Genomic DNA, 21,344 nt, shown 5'->3' with positions numbered 1-21,344 from the left:
TTTTAAGGCCATTTGTGGAGGGGTCGAGGGGCAGGTGTCAAAAAGGCAGATGGAAATCTATAGTATCCTACAAAACTAATCAGATTTTCTGTTTCTTCCTGTGTGAGCCATTATAGCTGAAGACATCAGGTAAGAGCAAAACGGCCACACGCCCAGTTTACTCTTCCCAAACTTACAAGTCAGGTCATTTACTGTCTCAGCCCTGGAGTGGAAGGAGTAAAGCGGTGGACAGAGGCCAGGGATCTCTGAGGGCCGTGCACCTTCTCTCACCAGTCCTCCTTTCCCACACCTTTGCAGGTGGCCCAGCTGCCTCACACCCAGGGTCTCCACATGCTCCTTACAAGAATCCCATTGTGTAGGCAGAGATTATTGCCCTATTTTATGAAAGAGGAATCTGGGTCTCGAATAACTTGCCCCAGAAGACACAAGGGCCAGGTGTCTGAGCTCCATTTAGAATGCAGGACTCCCAGTTCTCTTTCCACTAGGATACTGCTGACCTTTAGGGACAAAACAACAAGGAACGTGGCCCCATGGAGCCAAGAACTCGGCTAGGTGGGGTATTGCCTCCCCCAGTACTGTGTGCCCCAGGGCCTGGCACACAAGGACAGAGGCAATACTTGCTGAATGAATGACAACAAGGTTGTCAAAAAGAGTTCAGAAAGGAGCAAATGACTTTCCTAATGGTCATTGAGACCATGGTAACAGGCCATTTGTCTTTGGTTCTGACAAAGGGCCAAGACTGCCCTTGCAATATTCTTGGAGATGTGCACCCTGGATGTTCTTACCTTTTAAGAGAGAGTGTGGAAATTCTCTGCTCCATAGGCGGGGCCCCATTTCTGTTGATACAGGGCCAGTGGAGCTAAAAGGAAACATCTGTGCAGGGAGAGGGTAGGGGTGGGGGATGGTTCCATGTTGGGCCAGAAGCTTTCATGTTGTTTGGGCTGACATGGGTGGGGTGGCCAGAGCTTGTTTTATATACTCAGACTGCCAACAGCTTTGGAGGGAAAAAAAAAACCACTTGAAACCTGAAATGTGCCTTTTAGAGCTCTCTTCAGATTTTTCTGCCTCTGGCTTTATTGTCAAGATGATTCTTCGTGCAGGGAAACTGATGTGAAAAGACTGGGCCCTGAGGGTGGTGTGTTAGCTCACAGGCTTTTCCTCGAAGGTGGGTCATTCGTGAACATTAACCCAGCATCGTTCTCCTGGCTGAAACCACCCCCACTTGCTGCCCTCCTGGCTGGTAGAGGCCTCCAGGATGGTGCCACCAGAAGATCTTTTACGCTGGGACGATGAAATCCGTAGACCTCACCGGGGCTGCTGGTGAGTCCACTGGCGGTGGCTGCAGTGCTGGTTCTCACCTGGCCAGGGAGAGCTGGGGGTGGACAAGAGGACTCGGGGGTTCAATGGCCATAAGCTTATTAACACTGGCAGCAAATGAGGCATGGTGGCTACAGAGAGGTGGGTTCTGAACAGCGTGTCCATTCGGACCACAGGAGGCACAGGCCCCTGCCCACGGCAGACTGCTTGAGAATACGCACACCACAGCGAGGACAGTGACAAGCAGAATTCTATCCAAAGGTGATTTTGGGGAAGATAAAGAAGTCCAGGAACCATATCTCAGAGCAAAAGTTGGGAGGAAGCAGGGAAGGAACACGGAGAGGAGACAGTCAAAGAGGGACAGGAAGGCCAGTTGCAAACATTTGCTGGCCTCTTAAATGACTGCTCCAGAGGCCGGCACCAGGGACCACAGGGTGATGTTTCGGAGGCCTGCCTGCCTCACCACAGGGGGACTTTATAACAAGCTGAGCGTCTAATGATGGAACCAGCTGCTTTGCAGAGTAATGAGCTGCTCGTCCCAGGAAGGATTTAAGCAAGCACGTGGAGACATCTGACAGGGTCAATGGAAAAGGACAGCCCATATCGAGTGGTGGTTAAACCAGGTGGCCTCTTCCCGTCTGCTTTTTAGCTCAAAGGTTGAGGGACGGTGGGCCACTTGCCTTTGTTGAGGCCCACCTCAGTCCCACTGGCACAGAGGGCCCCGCACATTGCACTCCCAGGGCCTCACAGAGGCCTGGGCACATTGTGAAGTGAATGAGGGACCGACGGGGCAAGAACAGTTCCAGGCGGGTCCTGACACAGCCTGGCTCCTGTGTGGCTCCTGTGGGATGACACCTAGAGCAGGGGGTTTCCGGGTTTCTGAACGGCCAAAGCAGAGCTTCTCTGGGACCTCCTCCCCAGCATAGCCAGGGCACGGCCTGTCCTGGCCTCATACTTGGAAACAAACTCCTCCCACTTCCCTGCTGCCAAAGAGCTGAGGTGAGAAAATCAAGAAAGCAATGGAGTTTTAAAAAGGAAAAAAGAATTGTAATTTTCTCTTGCCATGTGCTACCCACCCAAAGTTCCAGGAAGCAAGGCTCCCTGCCTGTTAGGTTGCATAATCCTCGGCCCTAAACCGTCCCACTGAGGGGCCAGCTGTGAATATAAAACCCTCTCCCACTCTGAGAACGTGAGGAATGGCCCCTGACAGAAAGGGCCACACACAGTGCCTGCTGCCTGCCCCAGGCTCCTGCCCTTGGGGACCACAGCGGGAGGTCAGCCAGGCTGGGCTGCAGGCTCATCCCTCCCCAAATCAGATGGGGCAAGGCGGGGTCCCTGGAAGAAAAGCCTGAATGACATAGCACTGCATTTTCTTTTGGAACAATCTAAAGCTCACAGAAAATCTGCAACTACAGTACAAAGAATATTTTTCCCCTGAGCCATTTTCAAGTGAGTTGTCGACCTGATGCCCAAAGGTTGTGCTTTAGTGCATGTTTCCTACTGACAAGGCCACTCTCGTCCGTAGTCACAACACACCATCCAAACTGGACAGTAACATCCAAGGGGTACATCCCTACCACGTGCTCCTCAGACCCATCATGTTTCTCCAGTTGTCCCAAGGGCGTCCATGAGAGTGGAAGGGTCTGGTCCAAACACGTTGTTTGTTGCTCTGTGCCTGCAATCTCTTTCAGTCTGAAACAGTTCCTCAGACATGTCCTGGACAGTTTTGAAAGTTGCTGGGCAGTTGTTTTGTAGAAAGCCCCTCAGTTGGGCTAGTGTGGTGTTTCCTCGGCAGGAGTCTCACAGAGGTGATGCCGCATTCTCCTCACCGCAGCCCATCAGGCGCTCAGGTGCTGCAGGCTCTCCATTTGGCCCATTACTGACGATGCTTACTTTGGTCACTTCATTCAAGTGACATCTTCCAGGCTTCTCCACTGCGAGGTGTCTCTTTCCTCTTTGTAATTAATAAGTATTTTGTGGGCAAGTAATCTGAGACGATGAAAATACCCCATTGCTCATCAGACTTGCAGTGTATTCGCTTATTTATTTATATCTGTGTATGCTCATGATTTCCTGTTTTGCTGTTACTGTCACTATTTTGATGTTCAAACTGTCCCTGATTTGGGCCCCAAGAAGCTCCTTCAAGCTGGCTCTGTGTCCTGGCACGTTCCCATCCTTCTTTAAATAATTCCTTGCTTTTTGGCAAAACAACTTGTTCTGGGCTCATTTTCTACTTTTCCTGCCCCAGCCCTGGAATCAGCCATTTCTCCAAGGTGCTCTGGTTCCTTTTAGTGGAAAGCTGTATTTATTATAGAAGGTGGCACTTGGATGCCAGGAGTGCTCGAGGCTTGGGAGGCATTGCTGCTCCACCCAGACAGCTGGCAGACTGATGTGCACATTTCCATTGACATTTATAGATTCCTCTTTACGTGTCAACGTCCACAACTGTACACCAATAGCTCCAATTTTAATCCTACACCATAGGATTCATTCTAGTTTTCTCTCTGTATTTGTACCTCCCTTTTCTGACAATGAGAAACCTGGTTCCCATGGTCTTTAATAAATGTACTTATTCGATGGGTGCCCCTGTATGTAACCACTCTCTCACCTCTGCCACCACCCGCTCTCCCATGTGGACCACCTCTTCTCCTCGCTTGGACTCCAACACTCCATGTAGGACCTCTGCTCCCCTGGGGGTGCCCCCCTCCACCCTGCTGCACCCTGACACCCCACACCACGCTGCTCCTCACGGGGACATTCTTTTCTCCCCGCTCCATCTCTGACACCACTCTGCTCACCCACCGTGCTCACCTCTGCTTCAAGACGGGATAGTTGAGAAACAGAAAGTGAAAAAAGGAGAGGACCCCCTTGTATTTTTAACCAAAGATAGATCAAGTGCATAGAGACAGAACTACAAAAGAATCACAGCAAACATTCTAGACAATCCAGCAGTCACCCTCAGCTCACTCTGTAAGGAGACATCATTGTGTGACCATTCTAGAGTCACCCCGCTTGGGGTCAAATACTGGCGCTGCCCCTTACAGCTGGGTAGCTGGGGTTCCCTTAACCTCACTGAGCCTCAGTTTCCTCAACTGTAAAATGGGGAAATGACAGCACTTCCCTCATATTGCTGGTGTGAGGCCTCCACAAGGCCAGGGAAAAGTATGACCCAGCACCTGCCCAAGGTAACTACTCAGCAGATGTGAGCTATGACAACTAGCGTGTATTTTTCAGAATCCTAGAAAATAATGACTCTGTTTTAGAAGGCGGGGCCAGGATGCTGGGTGGGTGTTCCCCGGGCAGCGAGGCTCTGTGGCTCCAAGGGCTTCCTCCTTTTGCAAGCTTTTTTGGCACTCCCGCAGCCAACTCTGGGAGGGTTTCCTGGACAGAGGTCGTCGTGGCAGTTGCCTTAAGACGTGCAGCCCAGGCCACAGCCGCCAGTGCTCTCTGACCCAGGCCCACCGCAGGCGGCAGCAGCAGCCCCAGCCGGTGCAGCAGCATGGAGCTCTGGGGGCCCTACTTGCTCCTCTGCCTCTTCTCCCTCCTGACCCAGGTCACTGCCGAGACACCTACCTCCAAGGTCAAGAAGGCTACAAATGTTAAGAAAGGTAAGGAGGGGGGTGGGGCCCCTCCCCGGGGTGGGGCCCCTCCCAGGGTGGGGCCCCTCCCCATCCTCCAGGGAGCTGGTCTCCCTCTCCTTTGCTGGCCCTCACTCTCCTTCCCCTCCTTCACTTTCCTTCTCCATGAGTCCAGGGAACTTCAATGAAGGACCCTTTGGGACCTGGGAGAGTCCTCCAGCAGCAGGGGCAGTTGTCAAAACTGTAAGAGTCACTGGCTCTTAGAATCGGAAAGAAGCTTCCAGATCACCTAAACTGACATCCACTCCCCCACCACCCCAATATTTTACAGAAATCAAACCTTTGGCTCAGAAGTCTGGAGATGTCTGACTCTCATCAGGAGTGTTGGCAGGCTTTGCCTTGTCATCTCCAAACCTCAGGTTTCTCAACTGTAAAATAGGGATTGTGGCATTTGCTCACAACGCTGGTTGTGAGGATTTAACGATAGAAAACATGTGAAGTGTCTGGAACATAGGATACACTTGATGCACGGCGGCGGGGGTGGGAGGAACAAGTTAATTCTTAGTTCTATAGTGTATCACAGCCTCGAGGAAATAAAAATGTTCAAACCCAAACTAGGATAGTGGAGGCAGCTTTGCTCTCCCTCTGTTGCCTCTGGGTTTGGGGTGTCCTTGGGTTGCCTTGGCCTCAGCAAGGCCTGCCCTTGGAGCCCTGCCTGCAGTGAGGTCACCGCGGGCTGTTTTGAGACATTAGTGAAATGCCATGGCAGTGAACGGGGCTGTCACCGCCCACAGGGCTCCAAGGCGAGGAGAGAGTTCCAGGGGATGAGAGTGCTGATTAAGCAGAGAAACAGGTGGCTGGGGCCAAGAGCACAGAAAAGGCAAGGCAGATGGGGCATGGGCCGCCCTCAGGCCCCTCTCTGAGCCTCTTCTGTAAATGGACAGCTGCCCACTGGTCACGGACGATGTACATAGGGCACATTAGGACCATGGAGACCCACAGGCCTGCAACACAGAATGGGTAGATCTGGGTGCTGATAGGAAATAATCCCCAAGGTTCAGTTCATAAAGTAAACAACAAAAAGTTCAATACTTTGAATGGATACTGTGCTGACGCTGGTTTTGAAAAAGGGACTTATATAAAAATATATGTTTACTTGTATATGCATAGAATTTTCTGGAAGGATCCACAAGAGTTAGTAACAGTGATTACCTCTGAGAAGAAAAACTAGGGAGCTAAGGGCAGACTTGATTGGGAAGGAGACTCTGACGTTTTGAACTGTTTGGGTTTTTTAAAGTTATATGGCTATATTACCTTTTACAAAACGTTCATTAAAAAAAAGAAGACTCACAGCGTGCATGGTGTGTCCACGAATGTTAGCTGAAATTGCCACCAAGGATGTTCTCTGTAAAGGATACACAGTTCCAAAGGCAAATAAGAGAATTTTTGAATGTGGAAAATAGTTGCTAATTTCTCAAGTTTACCAAAGATTTAGTATGTATTTATTTAATCATGTATTTGATCATATGGACAAGAAGGTCAAACCAGACAATGCCCTGGTCCTCTGCAGCTGTCACACTTGAACCCTAGCTCCATGCGGTCCCCACGGAGGTGGCCCATGGAGGTCCAGGACTCTGGAGGCCCGCAGAACAGCTGACAGAGCAAGCGTGGAGTGTCCTGTCCAGCCCTGCCTCTTGCTGAAACCCACTGCAGCTTGGTTTTTCTTCCTTCGACCTGCTGCCCACCTACCCCACACATGCTTACAGAGCCCTTTCTCCAGGTAGGGGCCACTATACGTGCCGAACACTCTAGCAGACAATCAGCATCCCTGCTCTTAAGATGGGAATCAATTTGAGAACCACGGTGGTTCTCCCTCAGGCATCATCAGCATCATCTGGGAAATACATTAAAATCCAGGCACCTGGGACCCACCCCCAGAAATGCTGGATCATGGGCCTGGAATGGGCCCCAGCATCTGCCTTTCCCACCAGTCTCCAGTGATTCCTGGGAGCAGCTAGGACTGGGAATCAAAGGAACAACCTAGTCATAGGGGCCAGTGCACAAAAGTGGGGGAGGGTGTCCGGAGGAGGGACAGTCGTGCCCAAGGAGACCCCTCAGTGCCCGCTGAGTGGTGGAGAAGAAGCTGGCAGGATGGACGAGGGGAGGAAAGGACAGCATGTGCTATGCCCCCATGCTGGCCCCCAGGGTGGGATGAGAAGGGGGAGAGCCCAGGCTGCTTCTGGGAGCTCATCTGCCCCTGGTGTGGGGTGTGGCCTGAGCCAGCTGTATGGGGGTCAGCCAGACGTGAGGCAGGGAGGGCTTGGGCAGCTGGAGCTCCAGGGGCCACGTGGCCACACCTGGCAGAGGAGCTCAGGTGGGGAGGGTGGCCTCACAGGGGGTCACAGACTCTTAGAACAGGGACCTGAGGGCATCCATTTCAATAACATGCATCAGGAATCTGAGGCTCAGAGGTAGTGAGGGGCAGCACAAGGGCTCCGACTCCTAGCCCAGAGCTGCAGAAACACCCAACTCCCACGCCTTCCTCAGTGGAGTTCTGTTAGCACCTTGCCCCTTGGCCAGTCCCTGGAGGGCCCCTCGTACACCCGGGCACCTTGATGCAAATCACAAAAGGCTCCCTGCTCTGAGCTGACAAATTATAGAAGAGCATCCCTTTCTCTGATGTGGTCAAACAGCACAGCCAGGGCAAGGCTTAGGGGCTGGACATGGGCCCCCACCTGTCCCCTCAGCTGAGTGCCCTTGTGCAGTACCCAACTTTCACAACTTTACGCGGTGCCCTGTGCTGGTGCATCACGGGACTGAGTACAGAGCTGCTGTGAAGCACTGAGGCAGAGGCCCACTGTGAGGCACACATAACCCAGTGAGGCTAGTTTGCCAGCCCCAAACACTCCCTTTTTTGCCTTGCTCATCTGGGTGTTAATTTCCTCATATTTGGTAAGTTACATCATGAATTTCTATATATGCCAGTATGTTTCTTGCTCACGTTTCCTGCAATTCCCCTGCAAAGGAATCTGGGGTGGACAAAGGTCTGGCTTCACCCCTCATACCGTGGACTTTATGCAGGCACAGCCAAATGGACCATGGAAGCGCTTCCCCACCCTCTACCCAAGCTGAGCTCAGCCTTTCCTGAAGCTCCTGGGATTTCAGAAAGACTGGCGTCCACCCACTTGGCTCTCAACTTACACACACATGCAGAGAAAGACATTTCACATCTGCCTCTCATGCATAACTGGCTCCGAACGGGCCTTTGTGCTCAGGAACGCTCACATTAGGAACCTGCTGCCATCACGGACGTGGGGAGAACAAGCTTGGAGCCGTGTGGACTCGGGTTCGGGCTGCTGGCTCTGCCAGTTCAGGCGAGTTGCTTCAGTCTGGCCTCGGTTTCCCGTCTGTGAATTGGTGGTGGTATAGAAGAGACACATTACCCACGTCACAGGGCTGACAATGAGCCCAGTGCTGGTCACATGCTTTATTTCTCTCAGTCTTTATTCTTCTTCAGAGTCCTTGGAGGTGGGCCTATTATCATCCCATTTTACAGATGAGGACAGTGGATTCAGGGAGGCTGTGGAACTTGCCCAGGTCACCCACATGCATGCAACCTCAGAGCCTGTACACACGTTCACCTGTGCTGCTGCACACAGCCCCAGGCCGAGCGCCTGCCCTGCTTGGTCCGTGTCTTGTTCCTCCAGCCTGGGGAAGTGAATCTGGGAGGTCTCAAGGGCCCCTGGCCCTGCTTCCTGTGCTCTGTTCTCCTCTAGAGCTGGGAGGGTGGTTGGGTGTCACCAGAGGAGCTGTCTGCACCCTCCACCCCGCTCCTGCCAATCCCAACCCCATCTGATCCCAGAAACTCTCCTAAACAATGCAGTACAGGTCTCACTTTAGCAAGAGCAAGTGAAGGATGGTCCCCCAGCAGAAGGAAAATCACGAGCGATCACTTAGACTACCACCAGCAGGGACAGGGAGAGACAGAGTATGCCAAGACATCAAGGTCGAGGGGAGTCGTTTCCCTCGTCCCCTAGTGGCTGACAGTGGTCCACCCCTCCCAGTCCCTGCCCTGCCCCAATCCCTACTGCCTTTCTCACGTGTTTGTGATTGTCCCCACTTCCTTCTGACTTCATCCTAGATGCCGTGAGCCCGAAGATGCTTGAGGAGCTCAAGACCCAGCTGGACAGCCTGGCCCAGGAGGTGGCCCTGCTGAAAGAGCAGCAGGCCCTGCAGACGGGTGAGTGCACGTGGCGGCCTCTCCAGACAGGGGTACATCAGACAGAGGGGCTCAGGCCAGCAGCCAGCAACCCACCTGTAGCCTTGAGCCAGCACCAGGGCCCTAGCTGGCCCCTGTAGTCCAGGGCACTGGATTCAAGGAGCCCCCTCCTCAGCCTGCTTCTCTCAGGAAGATCCCCTGACGTGAGGAAGCAGCAATGTCCCAAAAGGACAACAAGCTCTCCCACAAGAATCCATTACCGCCCACTGGAAGTGCGAGCCCTGCAGCGCTCGTGGAGCAGAGGCAACCCTAATGAACTCCAGGAGACCCTCTGCTCAGCCAGCCCCCACACCCCTACAGGGCGTGAGCCTCATTCCCTGTGTCAGCAGCTTTGCTGAGGCTGCCACTCTTAATCATCATCATTATGCTGAGGCAGGATTTATCACCCCTATTTTAAAGAGGGGAACTGAGGCATAGAGAGGTTCTGGTTTTGCCACGCCCACCTGGCTAGTTAGTGCAGTTTAGGATGGGAATGGAAGCAGCCTGCCTGGTGCGTGCTGGGTGTGAGGAAAGGTGGGCTTTGGTCTTCCTGGCTCTGCACGAACCAGCTAAGCCAGGATGGACAAAATACATGGCTGCAGAGCCTGGGGACACAGCTCGTAGCCACCTGCCCTAGCACTGCCTGGCCAGCCTGCCTGGGCAACCTGTTCTCTTTCTCTCCACCAAGTTCCTTTCATATTGTCTCTATTTTCCACACATCTCAAACTCACCTACTTCTTCGTGACCTTGCCCTGGAGAACACAGAATACAGACTAACAATAATACTTAGCACATGGGGGAATGTTAAAAATGAGCACAGTATTGTTCAGGGCCTCAGTTTCCTCATCTGTAAAGTCGAAGGGCTGGGGGTGGACTTGCAGGGCAAGCTCTAAGGTCTCATGTCTAAGATTTGTGCTTGTGCCAAGACCATGCAACCCAGATGCCACTTGCCTCCTGAGGTGGGTGATGTGGTGGGGACCTCCCCGTGCAAAGCCCATGGCATATGGAGAACTAAACACCCCCTCCATGTCTGCTGATTGCCAGGAGGTTCACGGGCTCCTGGCCTCCTTGGGGACCTTCTACCTCTCATCACCCTCTCCTTTACTGCCACTACCTGCAAATCACCTTGTTAACAACCCCACACAAAGCACTCCTGAGCTCTCCTAACTGAACAGTTGAGAGAATCAGGGGTTAGGGGAGCAACCCTCCCCTCCCACCATCTGCCCCTTCCCTCCCCCAATCAGCAAACACCCATGAGGTCCTCCCCCCAGCGAGCCTCTGCCAGGCACAAGGAGGCAGAGGTGACCCAGCCGGGGTCCTGCTCTGGGAGCCTCAATATATTCATGAAATCAATGCATTCACTGGAACCCGCACGTGTAGGAAGATAAAGAAGGATTCCAAGCAGAGGGCACGGTAGGAGCAAAGCTATGGAAGTCCAGCAAGAATCAACGGGATCATGAATAGGCCAGAGTGACAAAATGTCAGTAACGATGGTAAGGCACTGAGAACCGATACTTATTGAGGACTAACTACGTTGGAGGGAGTGTTGCAGGTGGGGTTCCCAAGAAGTGGCCCCGAGGTGGAGTTTAGCCTGCAGGAGGTTTATTAGGGAGCACAGCCAGGATCAGCACCTGGGGAAGGGAAGAGACAGAAGGACGCAGGAGTGGGAAGAGTGCCCTGCGCGTCTCAACGAAAGCCTCAGCCAACTGCAGAGGGAGCCCTGACGACGGGAGGGCCCTTCAGAGCTGTCCTGAGTTGGGGCAAGAGGGCTCATGGGCCAGTCACTGGGTGCAGGCTGCTCTGGGAAGGGGGCACACCATGGGGGAGGCGGCTGTCTTCCGCTGATGCAATCCCCAAAGGGGCTGAGAGTTAAGAGTTGTCTCCCAGCAGCGCTCCCAGCAGCTGGGGTAGTCAATCCTTCACCCCAAGGGGGTCTTGGTGGCGTATCAGTGTCCCCAGCAGGAAGGAAAGGCAGTGTGGCGCCAGGCTGGGAAGGGCAATGAAACCCGGCTAGGATGAGCTGCAGGATAGCACGCGGTAGGGCTGGCTGCCTTGGGACAGCATCTGTGAGTAAAGACACCTCTGTGATGCTGCAGGCCCGGAGTTCAGAGTTCCAGGAGTGTCAGGTGCTCACGGGGACATGGAGATGTGTGTTAAGTGAAAGCAACTGAGTGAGAGGGTGAGTGAGTGAGGGGATGGGGGTGGGGTGGAGTGCAGACCCGCCCCTAACACTTTTGGGGTCAGCAGCAAGAGGACAAATGGAGGCATGTACCCCAACTGCCTAAACATTTAAGTTACAAACCCAGCTGAAGAACAAACTGCTGGGACTTCCCTGGTGGTCCAGTGGTTAAGACTCCACGCTTCCAATACAGGGGGCCTGGGTTCGATCCCTGGTCAGGGAACTAGATCCCGCATGCCGCACCGAAGATCCCGTGTGCTGCAACTAAGACCCGGCGCAGCCAAATAAATAAATAAATATTAAAAACAAAAAAAACCCCAAACTGCTAAGTAAAATCATTCTATGCTCCTAAGCTGACCAAATATATATCTTCATCACAACCTTTGAGACCATATTCAAATTTAGAATCTTGGACTCGAGTTCCATGCCTGAGAGAGCTAGCCCCTGGCCCACCGCCTGGGCCATCTCTTCTGTCCCAGGGGCTTGCCCATCTCAGCTCCGTCCTCCCAGTCGCCGCCCCAGAAGAGGCCCCTGGAAGACTCTGGGAGCTTGCTTGGGCCCCTGGGGCAGGGCTTTGGGGTCCTGGGTACCTGGAGTGTGGTCTAGGCTCTGGGTAGGGATGTCCCCTGGCCCTGCAGCTTCTTGATCTTAGGGAGGGTGGGGCTGGAGGAAGATCAGGGCAGGTGGCTCCACCTGGGCTTCCCGGGAAGCCCACTCTGACATGGAGTTCATTTATTAGGGAGAGCCCGGGGTCCCAACTGTGAAGGGAGGGAGGGGTTGGAAGCAGATTGGGCAGAGGGGGAGCTGAGTAGCAGCACAGGCCCAAGGCCAGCCTCTGCCACCCTGTGGAGCCTCCAAGCTAAAAGGCCCCTTCAGAGTTATCCTGCTTGGGGGAGAGATGACCCTACACCTCTTCCCCTGGGCACTGGATGGGGCACCCAGGAGAGGGGTGTGACTTTGAGGAAGGGGCTGTGTGCAGCTGAGGGGGGCCGACCTCACTCCCAGCAGCAGGGGCTCCACCACCTCTTGAATGGGGATCTGAGATGTGCATCAGTGCCCACCAGAGCACAGCCCTCTGGCCTGGGTCTGGAGCCTGTCCAGGGAGGACAGGATGTACAGGGATGGGATGGAGGATGGTGTGACTGCCGCTGGCGGTTGGCTCTTGGCTCCGGAACCGGAGACCTTGGGTGACGTCCATTTCCCCCCTCCTCCCCCCCGCCCCAGTCTGCCTGAAGGGTACCAAGGTGCACATGAAGTGCTTTCTGGCCTTCGTCCAGGCGAAGACCTTCCATGAGGCGAGCGAGGACTGCATCTCGCGAGGGGGCACCCTGGGCACCCCGCATACGGGCTCCGAGAACGACGCCCTGTACGAGTACCTGAGGCAGAGTGTGGGCAGTGAGGCCGAGGTCTGGCTGGGCTTCAACGACATGGCGGCCGAAGGCGCCTGGGTGGACATGACTGGCGGCCATATCACCTACAAGAACTGGGAGACAGAGATCACCGCACAGCCCGATGGCGGCAAGGTCGAGAACTGCGCTGCCCTGGCCGGTGCGGCCAACGGCAAGTGGTTCGACAAGCGCTGCCGGGACAACTTGCCCTACGTCTGCCAGTTCGCCATCGTCTAGCGGGCCGAGAGGGGCAGGGCCAGGGGAGGGTGGGATCGTGAGCCCCGGAAGAATGGGCCGTGGGACCTTCCCGCCCCGCATCCCCGCCCCCGCGCGCTGGGGGCCTCCTCTTGCAAATAAAGTGGGTGCAGCTTGGCGGAGAGTGGCTGCGGTCTGTGCCGGGTCCGAGGGGTGGGGAGTCCAGGAGCCCGGCCGGGAGCCCAGGGAGAGGTCGCTTAGAAGGAGGCGAGTAGGGAGGTGGTGACGGACGGATGGCGAGCTGGGCGCAGAGGAGGGGGAGGAGGAAAAGAAGAGGGGGGACGAGGGAACCCCTGACTGCTGCTGCCTTTTAAAAATTAAATAACTTTATATTTCATTGGATTTCCCACTTACAGAAAAGTTGCAAGAATTCCCGTATACCCTTCATCCAGATTCCACAAATATTAATGTTTTCCCATATTTGCTTATTCTTCTATTTTTTCCTGAACCGTTTGACAGTGAAATGCAGACGTGATGCCCTTTTACCCCTAAATATTTCCGTGTGTTTCCTGAAAACAAGGACATTTTCTCACGGAAGCAGAGCACTGTTATCAAGGTCGGGAAATAAACACTGATACAATATTGTTATCTAAGTTACAGCCCTTATTCAGATTTCCAGGCTTCTTACTGCAGACTCCACTTCCTCGTGTTGGAATCCAGCATCCCCTCCACAACTCCAGAGGAGGAGGGACACCCCGACCTGACACCCTCCTGTTGGGGATTCATTTCTGGGGTGCACTGACATGCTGAGTCCTGTCGGGGTGAGGGCACAGGCTGCCCACGGGGGATATTTGCATCCGCCTTCTTGCCCAACAAGGGGGCTGGTTCAGGAGCCAAATATGACAGTGGCCAACATTGCCTGACTGGTGTGTCCCCCTCCTTCCCGCTCCTCACAGAAAGTTCCACCCTAGCAATACCAGCTACTACTTATTGAGCCCACAGACTCGCAGGCACTCTAAGTATGTCATCTTACTTAATCTTATCCACCCAGGACAGGCGTGTTATTATCCGTGGCCATGGATTTTGTGAAGTTCCCTGCACTGGGTGGATACCCACAAGAGGGCACCAGGCCTCTACATGTGAGCATGGGTCCTGGTGGAGAGGTGCCACCGTGGCATTGCCTGCTTCCAGCAGCAGGTGGAAGTATGAGCAAGAGAATCGTTACCCATCTTTAATCAGCCAGGAATGCTCTTACACTTGAGACACTGAGACTTGTGGACTTCAAGCTGGGGGTACACCTGTCCTGGGATCCTGTCTTTAAGCTTTGATGTGTTTTTTTATCACAGATTTTTTGCATTAATTTTTATTCTTTAAAACATCGTGTTCAAATATTTTTTATCATAATTACTGAGCTTTTAGATACTTCCTTAAATTTTGTACCCCAGGGAGTATCTCACTCACCTCACTATTCCTGGCCCTGGCTACAAAATTTGAATTTTCCAAGGCGTATATAAACAATGATAAGGTATTGGTTTCTAGATCTTCAAGGGAACTAACTGGTTTCTACATCTTCAGCTTCTCCATTACTCTTCACTAGAGCTGATGGTAGAGCCCTCTTTCACAATCATCCATTTCCCTCTTTACCGTGTGTTGCCCTGGTGTGTAAAAAACTCTGAGGATGCACAACAAAGGGATAATTTGAAATACTGCTGTAAGGAGGCAAAAGACTGGGTAAAAACTCCTTTTGCAAGTTCAGTTGTTTCCAGTTCTTTGCCTTCAACAGCCTTGGAGAAGAGCCTAATGCTCACAGACCATGCAAAATAGATTCTGATGACAGCGCTTTTGACCTGTACTTTAGGAGAAGTTCAAGTATTAAGTGACATCATTCTTTTCAGCGACACCAGCCTACTTATCTGAACAAGATTGGAGTAATATTGATGCTGAGCCCTGCTTCACTCTAGGATACATGAACCAATGAAAGAAAAATCCATCCATCTGATTAAGAGATTCCTATTTAATCATGGGAGAGGGCAGTTTCTGGAAGGGTCTTTCTCTGTCTGCTTGTTGGCCCTTAACCAGTGTGCTGGAGCCATGTGCTCAGGCTCCAACTGAGCCTTGCTCTCTCCTCCCTGTCCCATCACCGCTGCCACTCCTATTCCTAATCCTTTTGCATTTGGCTGTTCCTACCATCCTCCTCAGCCTAGCTCATCCCAGCCAAGGGAAGGGAGAGTCAAGTGGAGGAAGTACAGATGGAGACCCCCAGTGTGGAGAAGGGGGTGCCCTGAGAGACCTGGGGCTGGTAATGGTGGCCCTTGCTGTGGGATCCTGGAGAAGGCCTGTGGGGCATGTTGGCCCCCAATTTCTTCACCTGCAAAAATGAGGTTTAGCTTAGATGACCTCTTAAGCCTCTTGAGTCCAGGATTCTGCCCAACTATCCTCGGGAATGTCTTTTGTAGAATTCTCTCCAGAAAAGAAAGCTGTTTGGTGGTTGTTTCCTCTGCTCAAACAAGCCCCCGACCCCCGACACTTTACTTTCTGCAGCGATCGTGGGCCCTGCTCTCTCTTTCTTAAATCCTAAACAGGTACAAATTCAGATGCCTGGTGGACACCGCCACCTAGGAGTCCTTAGGCACCTAAGTTAACATGTTTCAAAAGAGAACTTGGCATCTCCCACTCAAGTCTGCTTCTCTTCCTGAGATCACCATCTCCATGGGAGGTCCCTACCTTACCAGTCACTCAAGCCCCAGACCTGTGAGGCATCACAGGTGCCTCAGTGTCTGTCACGTTTGAGATCCAAGTCATCAGGACTCCTGGTGATTTTACTTGCTGAGGAAGTCTCAGATCACCTTTCCTGTTCTGCTGCTACTAGGCCCAAGGCTCCTGCTTGACCCTTAAAAATAATATCCTTCCTGGTTCCCATTTCCCGCCACATCTCTCCCAGCCTCCCTAAACCACAGCCTTTCCTGCGTAACCACTAGCTAGCTCTACAGCAGAGAAGCCTGCTTCAAACTTTGGTCAGAGTCGGCCCCTGGAATGCTGGGCCATAAGGCAACTCTTAACTCTTAATTCCGCCCCCCCCACACGTACACATATTTGCTTCAACTGAAAGCATTAATGTGTCCTGGATGCCTTAAACCTCTAGGCACATTCTTCTTTTGATTTTGGCTTTGCTGAGAGACAGTGGAGATACTAATAAAAACAAAGAAAATGAGCAATGTGTGCATTCCTGATGCGTGCTGGGCACTGACCCACAGCCCCTTACTATGTCCTGACAACAACCCAGGAATTACCTCATTTAATATTCATAATAACCTATGAGAGAGGTATTATCAAGCCTATCTTACAGTTGAGGAAAATGGAGTAGAGAGAGGATAATTTTTCTAAGAACATCCCTGGATGGGGCTGGATTTCCAGCACAGGTCTGTTGAGTTCCAAGGCCCATGTGCCATCTACTATATACATTCAGTTCTTCCTGAATCTTGAAGAAAGTTTTCAGATAATTCATGATGTGATTGTGAAAGTTTTATGAAAAGGAGTTGATGGTGATGTGCATTGGTGGGTATTTGAGATTGCTGGTAGGGAATCCTGTAAAAACACATTTTCCACCCAGATTTTCCAGGGCTATTTCTGAAGCTTAATGTTAGATTCTACTTTACCTGCTTTCATGGGTGACTCATGAAAAGCATGGTTTATGAGTGTCTCTTTCAGGCTAAAAATCATGACACAATCTAAGAAGAAACTAAGCATCTTCTCCACTAGAATGTACTGCTATTTCATACAGTGTGAGAACACAGCCAGGGGAGAAACATCTCAGAGATCAATGCTATCTCCATATGAAAAGACCGAGGCCCAGGGAGGTTAAGTGACCAGCCAAGGTCAAGCAGGTTGCAAGAGAATGAGCCCAAGAGTCTCACTTTGTTAGTAGAAAGAGCTTTGTGCAAACCATTTCTCCCAACAGCCAACTAGTAAGTACTGCGTGCCTTCCATGTGCCACGCACTCTGCCAGGAGCTGGGCCATGAGACCTGGATCCTGTTCTTGAGGTGTTCACCTGCTTGCTGAGGGACCTGGCATTTTAAGGAGCTCAGAAACAGAGGGATGGGGCTGGTTTTTGCCCCTAAGAGTAGCTCTCCTGTTTCGCATTGTTGGGAAAACAACTGTGCAGTAGTTGTAGGAAAATGTCTTTCAGAATAGGACAGACAAGCCAAATAGCTAGGTCAGAGACAAATTGGAAAACTAGTGTTTCCTCCAGTTCATCACCAAGTTTCATCAGGAAAACCTTACACCAGGTTGAAGTTACTCATTGGTAGTGAAATAGGGTCAGGAAGAAACCCTGGATTTGGATTCCAGCTCTGCCACTTTCTAGTTCTGGGACCATGGGAGAGTCACAATCTCTGAGCTGTGGTTTCTTCGATTGCATGGCTTGAAATGGGAGAACAGAGCATCAGAGCCAAGCTCATAGACATGGATGGAGACAAACTTCTTAGCCTCTCATGTTCACCAACCATGGCTGCCTTAACTGTGGTTACTGCAGTCTCTTCCAATCCCCTCTGAATTATTCTCTCCAAGGCCATGGGAGAAGGCATCAGAGAAGGGCCTGGAATCCATATCTGTTAAGCTGTCACCCACGCTGCTTCCACAAACCAATTCAACTTTCTGCGGTGATGAGAGGATGTGCCCTCGGAGGTGAGAGCAGAAAACCATCCCTTGGGGACCGTGGTGACCCAGCTTAGGATGAATCTCTGGGGCTGTTTCCCCATCTGTAGAGAGGGCATAATGGCTCTCTCACACCACTGTTGTGAAGACTAAATATACGTAAAGCCTCTTGCCCACTGCTTGGCACACAATTTTGAAGACCATGAGAAAGCGGTACTGTATGAAAAAAAGCTTTGGAGATAAGACTGCCGTATATAAAAGATAATAAAAAGCCATGACTTTTACCTGGGTAGGAAAAGCCACAATGAGCTCAACTGTGACCTAATAACATACTGAAAAGACAATTCTCTTGGAAAGATAGTCTGGCAATGTAGTTGGAGCTGAACTGATACGGACCAGGTCAAATTGAAGGTTAGGTCAGTGGTTCTCAGCCCCAGCCAGACATTAGAATCACCTGAGGTACTTAAAGAAAAAACCAAACCTAACAGCCAGGCTTCACTGTAGACTGATTAAATCAATCAGAATCTGTGGGGAGTGGGACCAGGCACTGGGAGTAAAAGCTTTCCAGGTGATTCCAAACTATAGTGATTGAGAACTACTGACTTAGGTGAAGCTACCTAATCTTAGGTTAAGATTTTGAAAGAAATCCATCAGTTCCAGAATATCTCCCCCGCATGGTCTGCCTCAGTCTGAATTTCCTACCATTCTAAGCATTGAACAGTGGCACCCTGCACAGTAACCAGGATTGGCTACAATCAGTTTGGTTACTGTTCTATATTGATTTTGACAGGAAGTAGAGGTTCATCTTGAAGGACTTGGTATAAAGTAAGTTAATTTCAGTACGAATGTTTATCAGTTAGGATTAGATTTTGCTGCATATAATGAAAATCCAAAATAAAAGAGCCTTAAACAAGACAGAAGTCTAGAGGCAGGTAGTCTAACGCTGGTATGGCATCCCTATGGTCATAGGGGACACAACGTTCCTTTTATTTTCCCACCCTACTGTTCTAGTGGGGGCTTTCCATCTTTGAGGTCACTTCATGGTCCATGATGGCTGCTGGTGCTCCAACCATTATTATCCACATTATATCCAAATCAAGTAAAAGCAAAAGGAGAATGGACAAAAAAGGTCCAGTCAGCTTCTTTAAAGAGCCTTTTTTCTTTTATCTCATAGGCCAGAACTTTGCCAAATGTCTATCGGCAAGGAAGGCTGAGAAGTAAAACCCTTTAGGTAGGTTCCTCTATACTCCAAATAAAATTAAACTTTATTAAGGAAGAAGGGGCAAGTGGTAGGTGACCAGCAGTTTGTGCCATAGAGCCATTGCAGATCCAAAGCCTGAACGTGGGAGGGAACTAGAGGCTAGGAGGCAGGAGAATTAAGAGATCTTGAAGGAGGAATGGTGGTTCATTCATGTGGTTCCCAAAAACTTGCTGCCGTGGGTCTTTCAGTAAGGGAAGCTTACTTTCAATTGCGTGGCTGGGTCAAGCCTTCATTCCTTTCAACAAGTTCCCAGTTTCTAGGCATGGCCATCTCAGTCTTAGTTTTGGATCAGTCGTCTCATAGGCCAGCCCTTTTCTTGAGGAGCCTGGACCTAGAAGGCTATTACACCCCAGGTGCCTTCCTGCCTGCCTACACCTGGATGGTAGAATCATTATTGCTGGTCCTGAGTCAAAAGCCACAGGGCATATCTTGACAGACCTTGGCTGAATCCTGTGAAGCTTTTTCTTTTCCGCTCCTCTGAGGAGTTAGATGCACCCTGTGTCAGTTATGGTACCAGCAGGAAGCAGAATCCAACTCAGGTAGTTCAAAGGACTATAACGAAAGGGGTACAGGCAGTCGTTGTTTTGCACAGCTCTGATATGCATGAATTTCAATGATCAATAATTTCAATTATTTTAGTTAAGTAACACCAGTCCCCCAACAAGATGGTTAAAATTTCAGTTACATTTGTATATGAACTGTGAGAAATTGTATAAAGCTGCAGTTGCTAAAGTATAATTGGACAGCTAGCTCATCAGTCCACAAATCACTATGTAAATAACAAATGCACAGCATGATCATGACCAATCATATCACCTCTTTCAAAGCCTGTTGGTGACTGGTCACTGGACATCTGTTACTCAATTCATGCACAGACAGCAAAGTGTGTGGTTGTGTTGCTTCCTTGTTTCCCAGTGATAAATCCACGTGACTTTTTACAAAATGGTTAACTGAAAGAGGGAACTGGCTAATAAAGATGAAAATGCAGCAAGGAAATGAAAAGTGATAATACTGGAAGTAAAATTTGAATAGCATATTGATGGAGTTACAGAAGAAAGAGTTGACTGTGGGAGTGTTAACACTGCTGCCATTGGAGACTCTGGATATGCAGCTGGAGGAACTTAGGGAAGGTGAACTTAATACATAAATGAATAAGTGAAGAAAATGATGGAAGTGATGAAGATGTCCCAGAGAAAGTGATGCCAGCAAAAACCTGCTGGTTTTAAAGGAACTCTCAAAGGTATTCTGTGACACTGAAAGTAAAAAGGATAAAATAGTGGCAGCTGATCCAGACTTAGAGTATGTCAATTTGCCAAGGCAGAGGAAAGATGTTCACTCTCTATCAAGATATACAACAAGGAGGAGCAGGCAAGCACTGTTCAAAGCGTTCTTGGTAAGATTTTTTACAAAGAAATACTTTTTATCCTCAATGTTTCTAATGCTTCAAATTAGTTTATTTAATATTAATTTTTACTACTTTTTCTCTTACCAATAGTAAGAGGGCTTTAGTGTTTTGACAAACGTTTTGAAAGGTCACAGAATAATCGTATTTTTTTCCCACTGATTATTAAGGTTGTTTTGCACGGTCATTTTTACAGTCCCAAAACTACTGTGCAAAGTGAGGACTCCTGTATTTACAGAGATGGGGCGCTATCAGCAAACGAGCAAGGGATGGCAGGGCATTCTAAGGCTAGCCACGACAGAAGGCACAAGGCAGAAGGGCCAGGGGAGCAAATAGTGCATCTGGAGCCATGAAGCAGGTACACACGGGAAGAGATCTCTGTGTGGAGGGACACAGCCACACACAGAAAATGCAAGCACAGAGGGGACTGGGAGAAACATCCCACCCTCCTGACTTTGCAGGTGCTTTTCACTGGGTGAATCCAGCTGAAAGGCAGCTTGCAGTAGGACCAGGCAATGCAGTCAGGTCAGACTAGGGCATACAAGAGGGTGGAGGTGGGTGGAGCCTGGAAGGGGGGCATAAGCACACCTAACACTGTGCTGTCATTTTTATGTCCATGCCCTACAGTTGAGGACAGAGTTACCTGCCTCTCTGATGCTCAGTAAAAACTAAGTGAACACAGATGGGAATCTAGGTTTTCATTCTCTCAATGTAAAGCCCCTTCTAACATCCACTGTGCTCCAGAATTCCCTTGGTGCTGCTTGTCATACTGGCTGGGACATAAAACACAGAGAGTTAGAGGACAATTGGGAGGAGAAAAAGCAAACTCAATGTTTAAAAGAAAAATTTCTATTGACAGCCCCCCAAACTCAGTAGATTTTAAGCAAGATGGGCTAGGAAAGTGTCAAGTTACATTCTAAATACCACTGACAGAATGTCAGGGCAGGCGTGGGTACATCTCTCTCTCAGATGTGACTGAATATAAAGCATGTTGCTTGGGATCAAGTTTTAAAGCATCTTACTTTCTAACATGAGACTTTCTACAACTTATATAAGAGATTTTGTGTGTTTTAGTTATGTCTTTGGAAAGCTACTGGAGGTCTGGGGCATTC

At 50.5% G+C, this 21,344-nt stretch overlaps 1 protein-coding gene across 1 annotated transcript; it reads left to right on the top strand.

Annotated features, from left to right (window-relative positions):
- Nucleotides 1-4,665: 4,665 nt before the first annotated feature.
- Nucleotides 4,666-13,087, top strand: CLEC3B (C-type lectin domain family 3 member B). The gene is made up of 3 exons (XM_007113712.2): nt 4,666-4,925; nt 9,037-9,135; nt 12,557-13,087. The coding sequence occupies exons 1-3, from the start codon at nt 4,817-4,819 to the stop codon at nt 12,955-12,957; spliced, it is 609 nt and encodes a 202-aa protein (XP_007113774.1). The 5' UTR covers nt 4,666-4,816; the 3' UTR covers nt 12,958-13,087.
- The last annotated feature ends 8,257 nt before the right edge of the window (nt 13,088-21,344 follow it).

The sequence above is a fragment of the Physeter macrocephalus genome, chromosome 18, assembly GCF_002837175.3.
Source record: "Physeter macrocephalus isolate SW-GA chromosome 18, ASM283717v5, whole genome shotgun sequence".
Classification (NCBI taxonomy): domain Eukaryota; kingdom Metazoa; phylum Chordata; class Mammalia; order Artiodactyla; family Physeteridae; genus Physeter; species Physeter macrocephalus.
This window is presented reverse-complemented; position numbering and strand designations above follow the sequence as displayed.

Excerpts from the sequence above, each read along its gene's own strand:
- CLEC3B (XM_007113712.2), top strand. The coding sequence starts at position 4,817 with ATGGAGCTCTGGGGGCCCTACTTGCTCCTCTGCCTCTTCTCCCTCCTG. Across the intron at positions 4,926-9,036 it reads GGCTACAAATGTTAAGAAAG|ATGCCGTGAGCCCGAAGATG; the intron begins GTAAGGAGGGGG and ends ACTTCATCCTAG. Across the intron at positions 9,136-12,556 it reads GCAGCAGGCCCTGCAGACGG|TCTGCCTGAAGGGTACCAAG; the intron begins GTGAGTGCACGT and ends CCCCCGCCCCAG.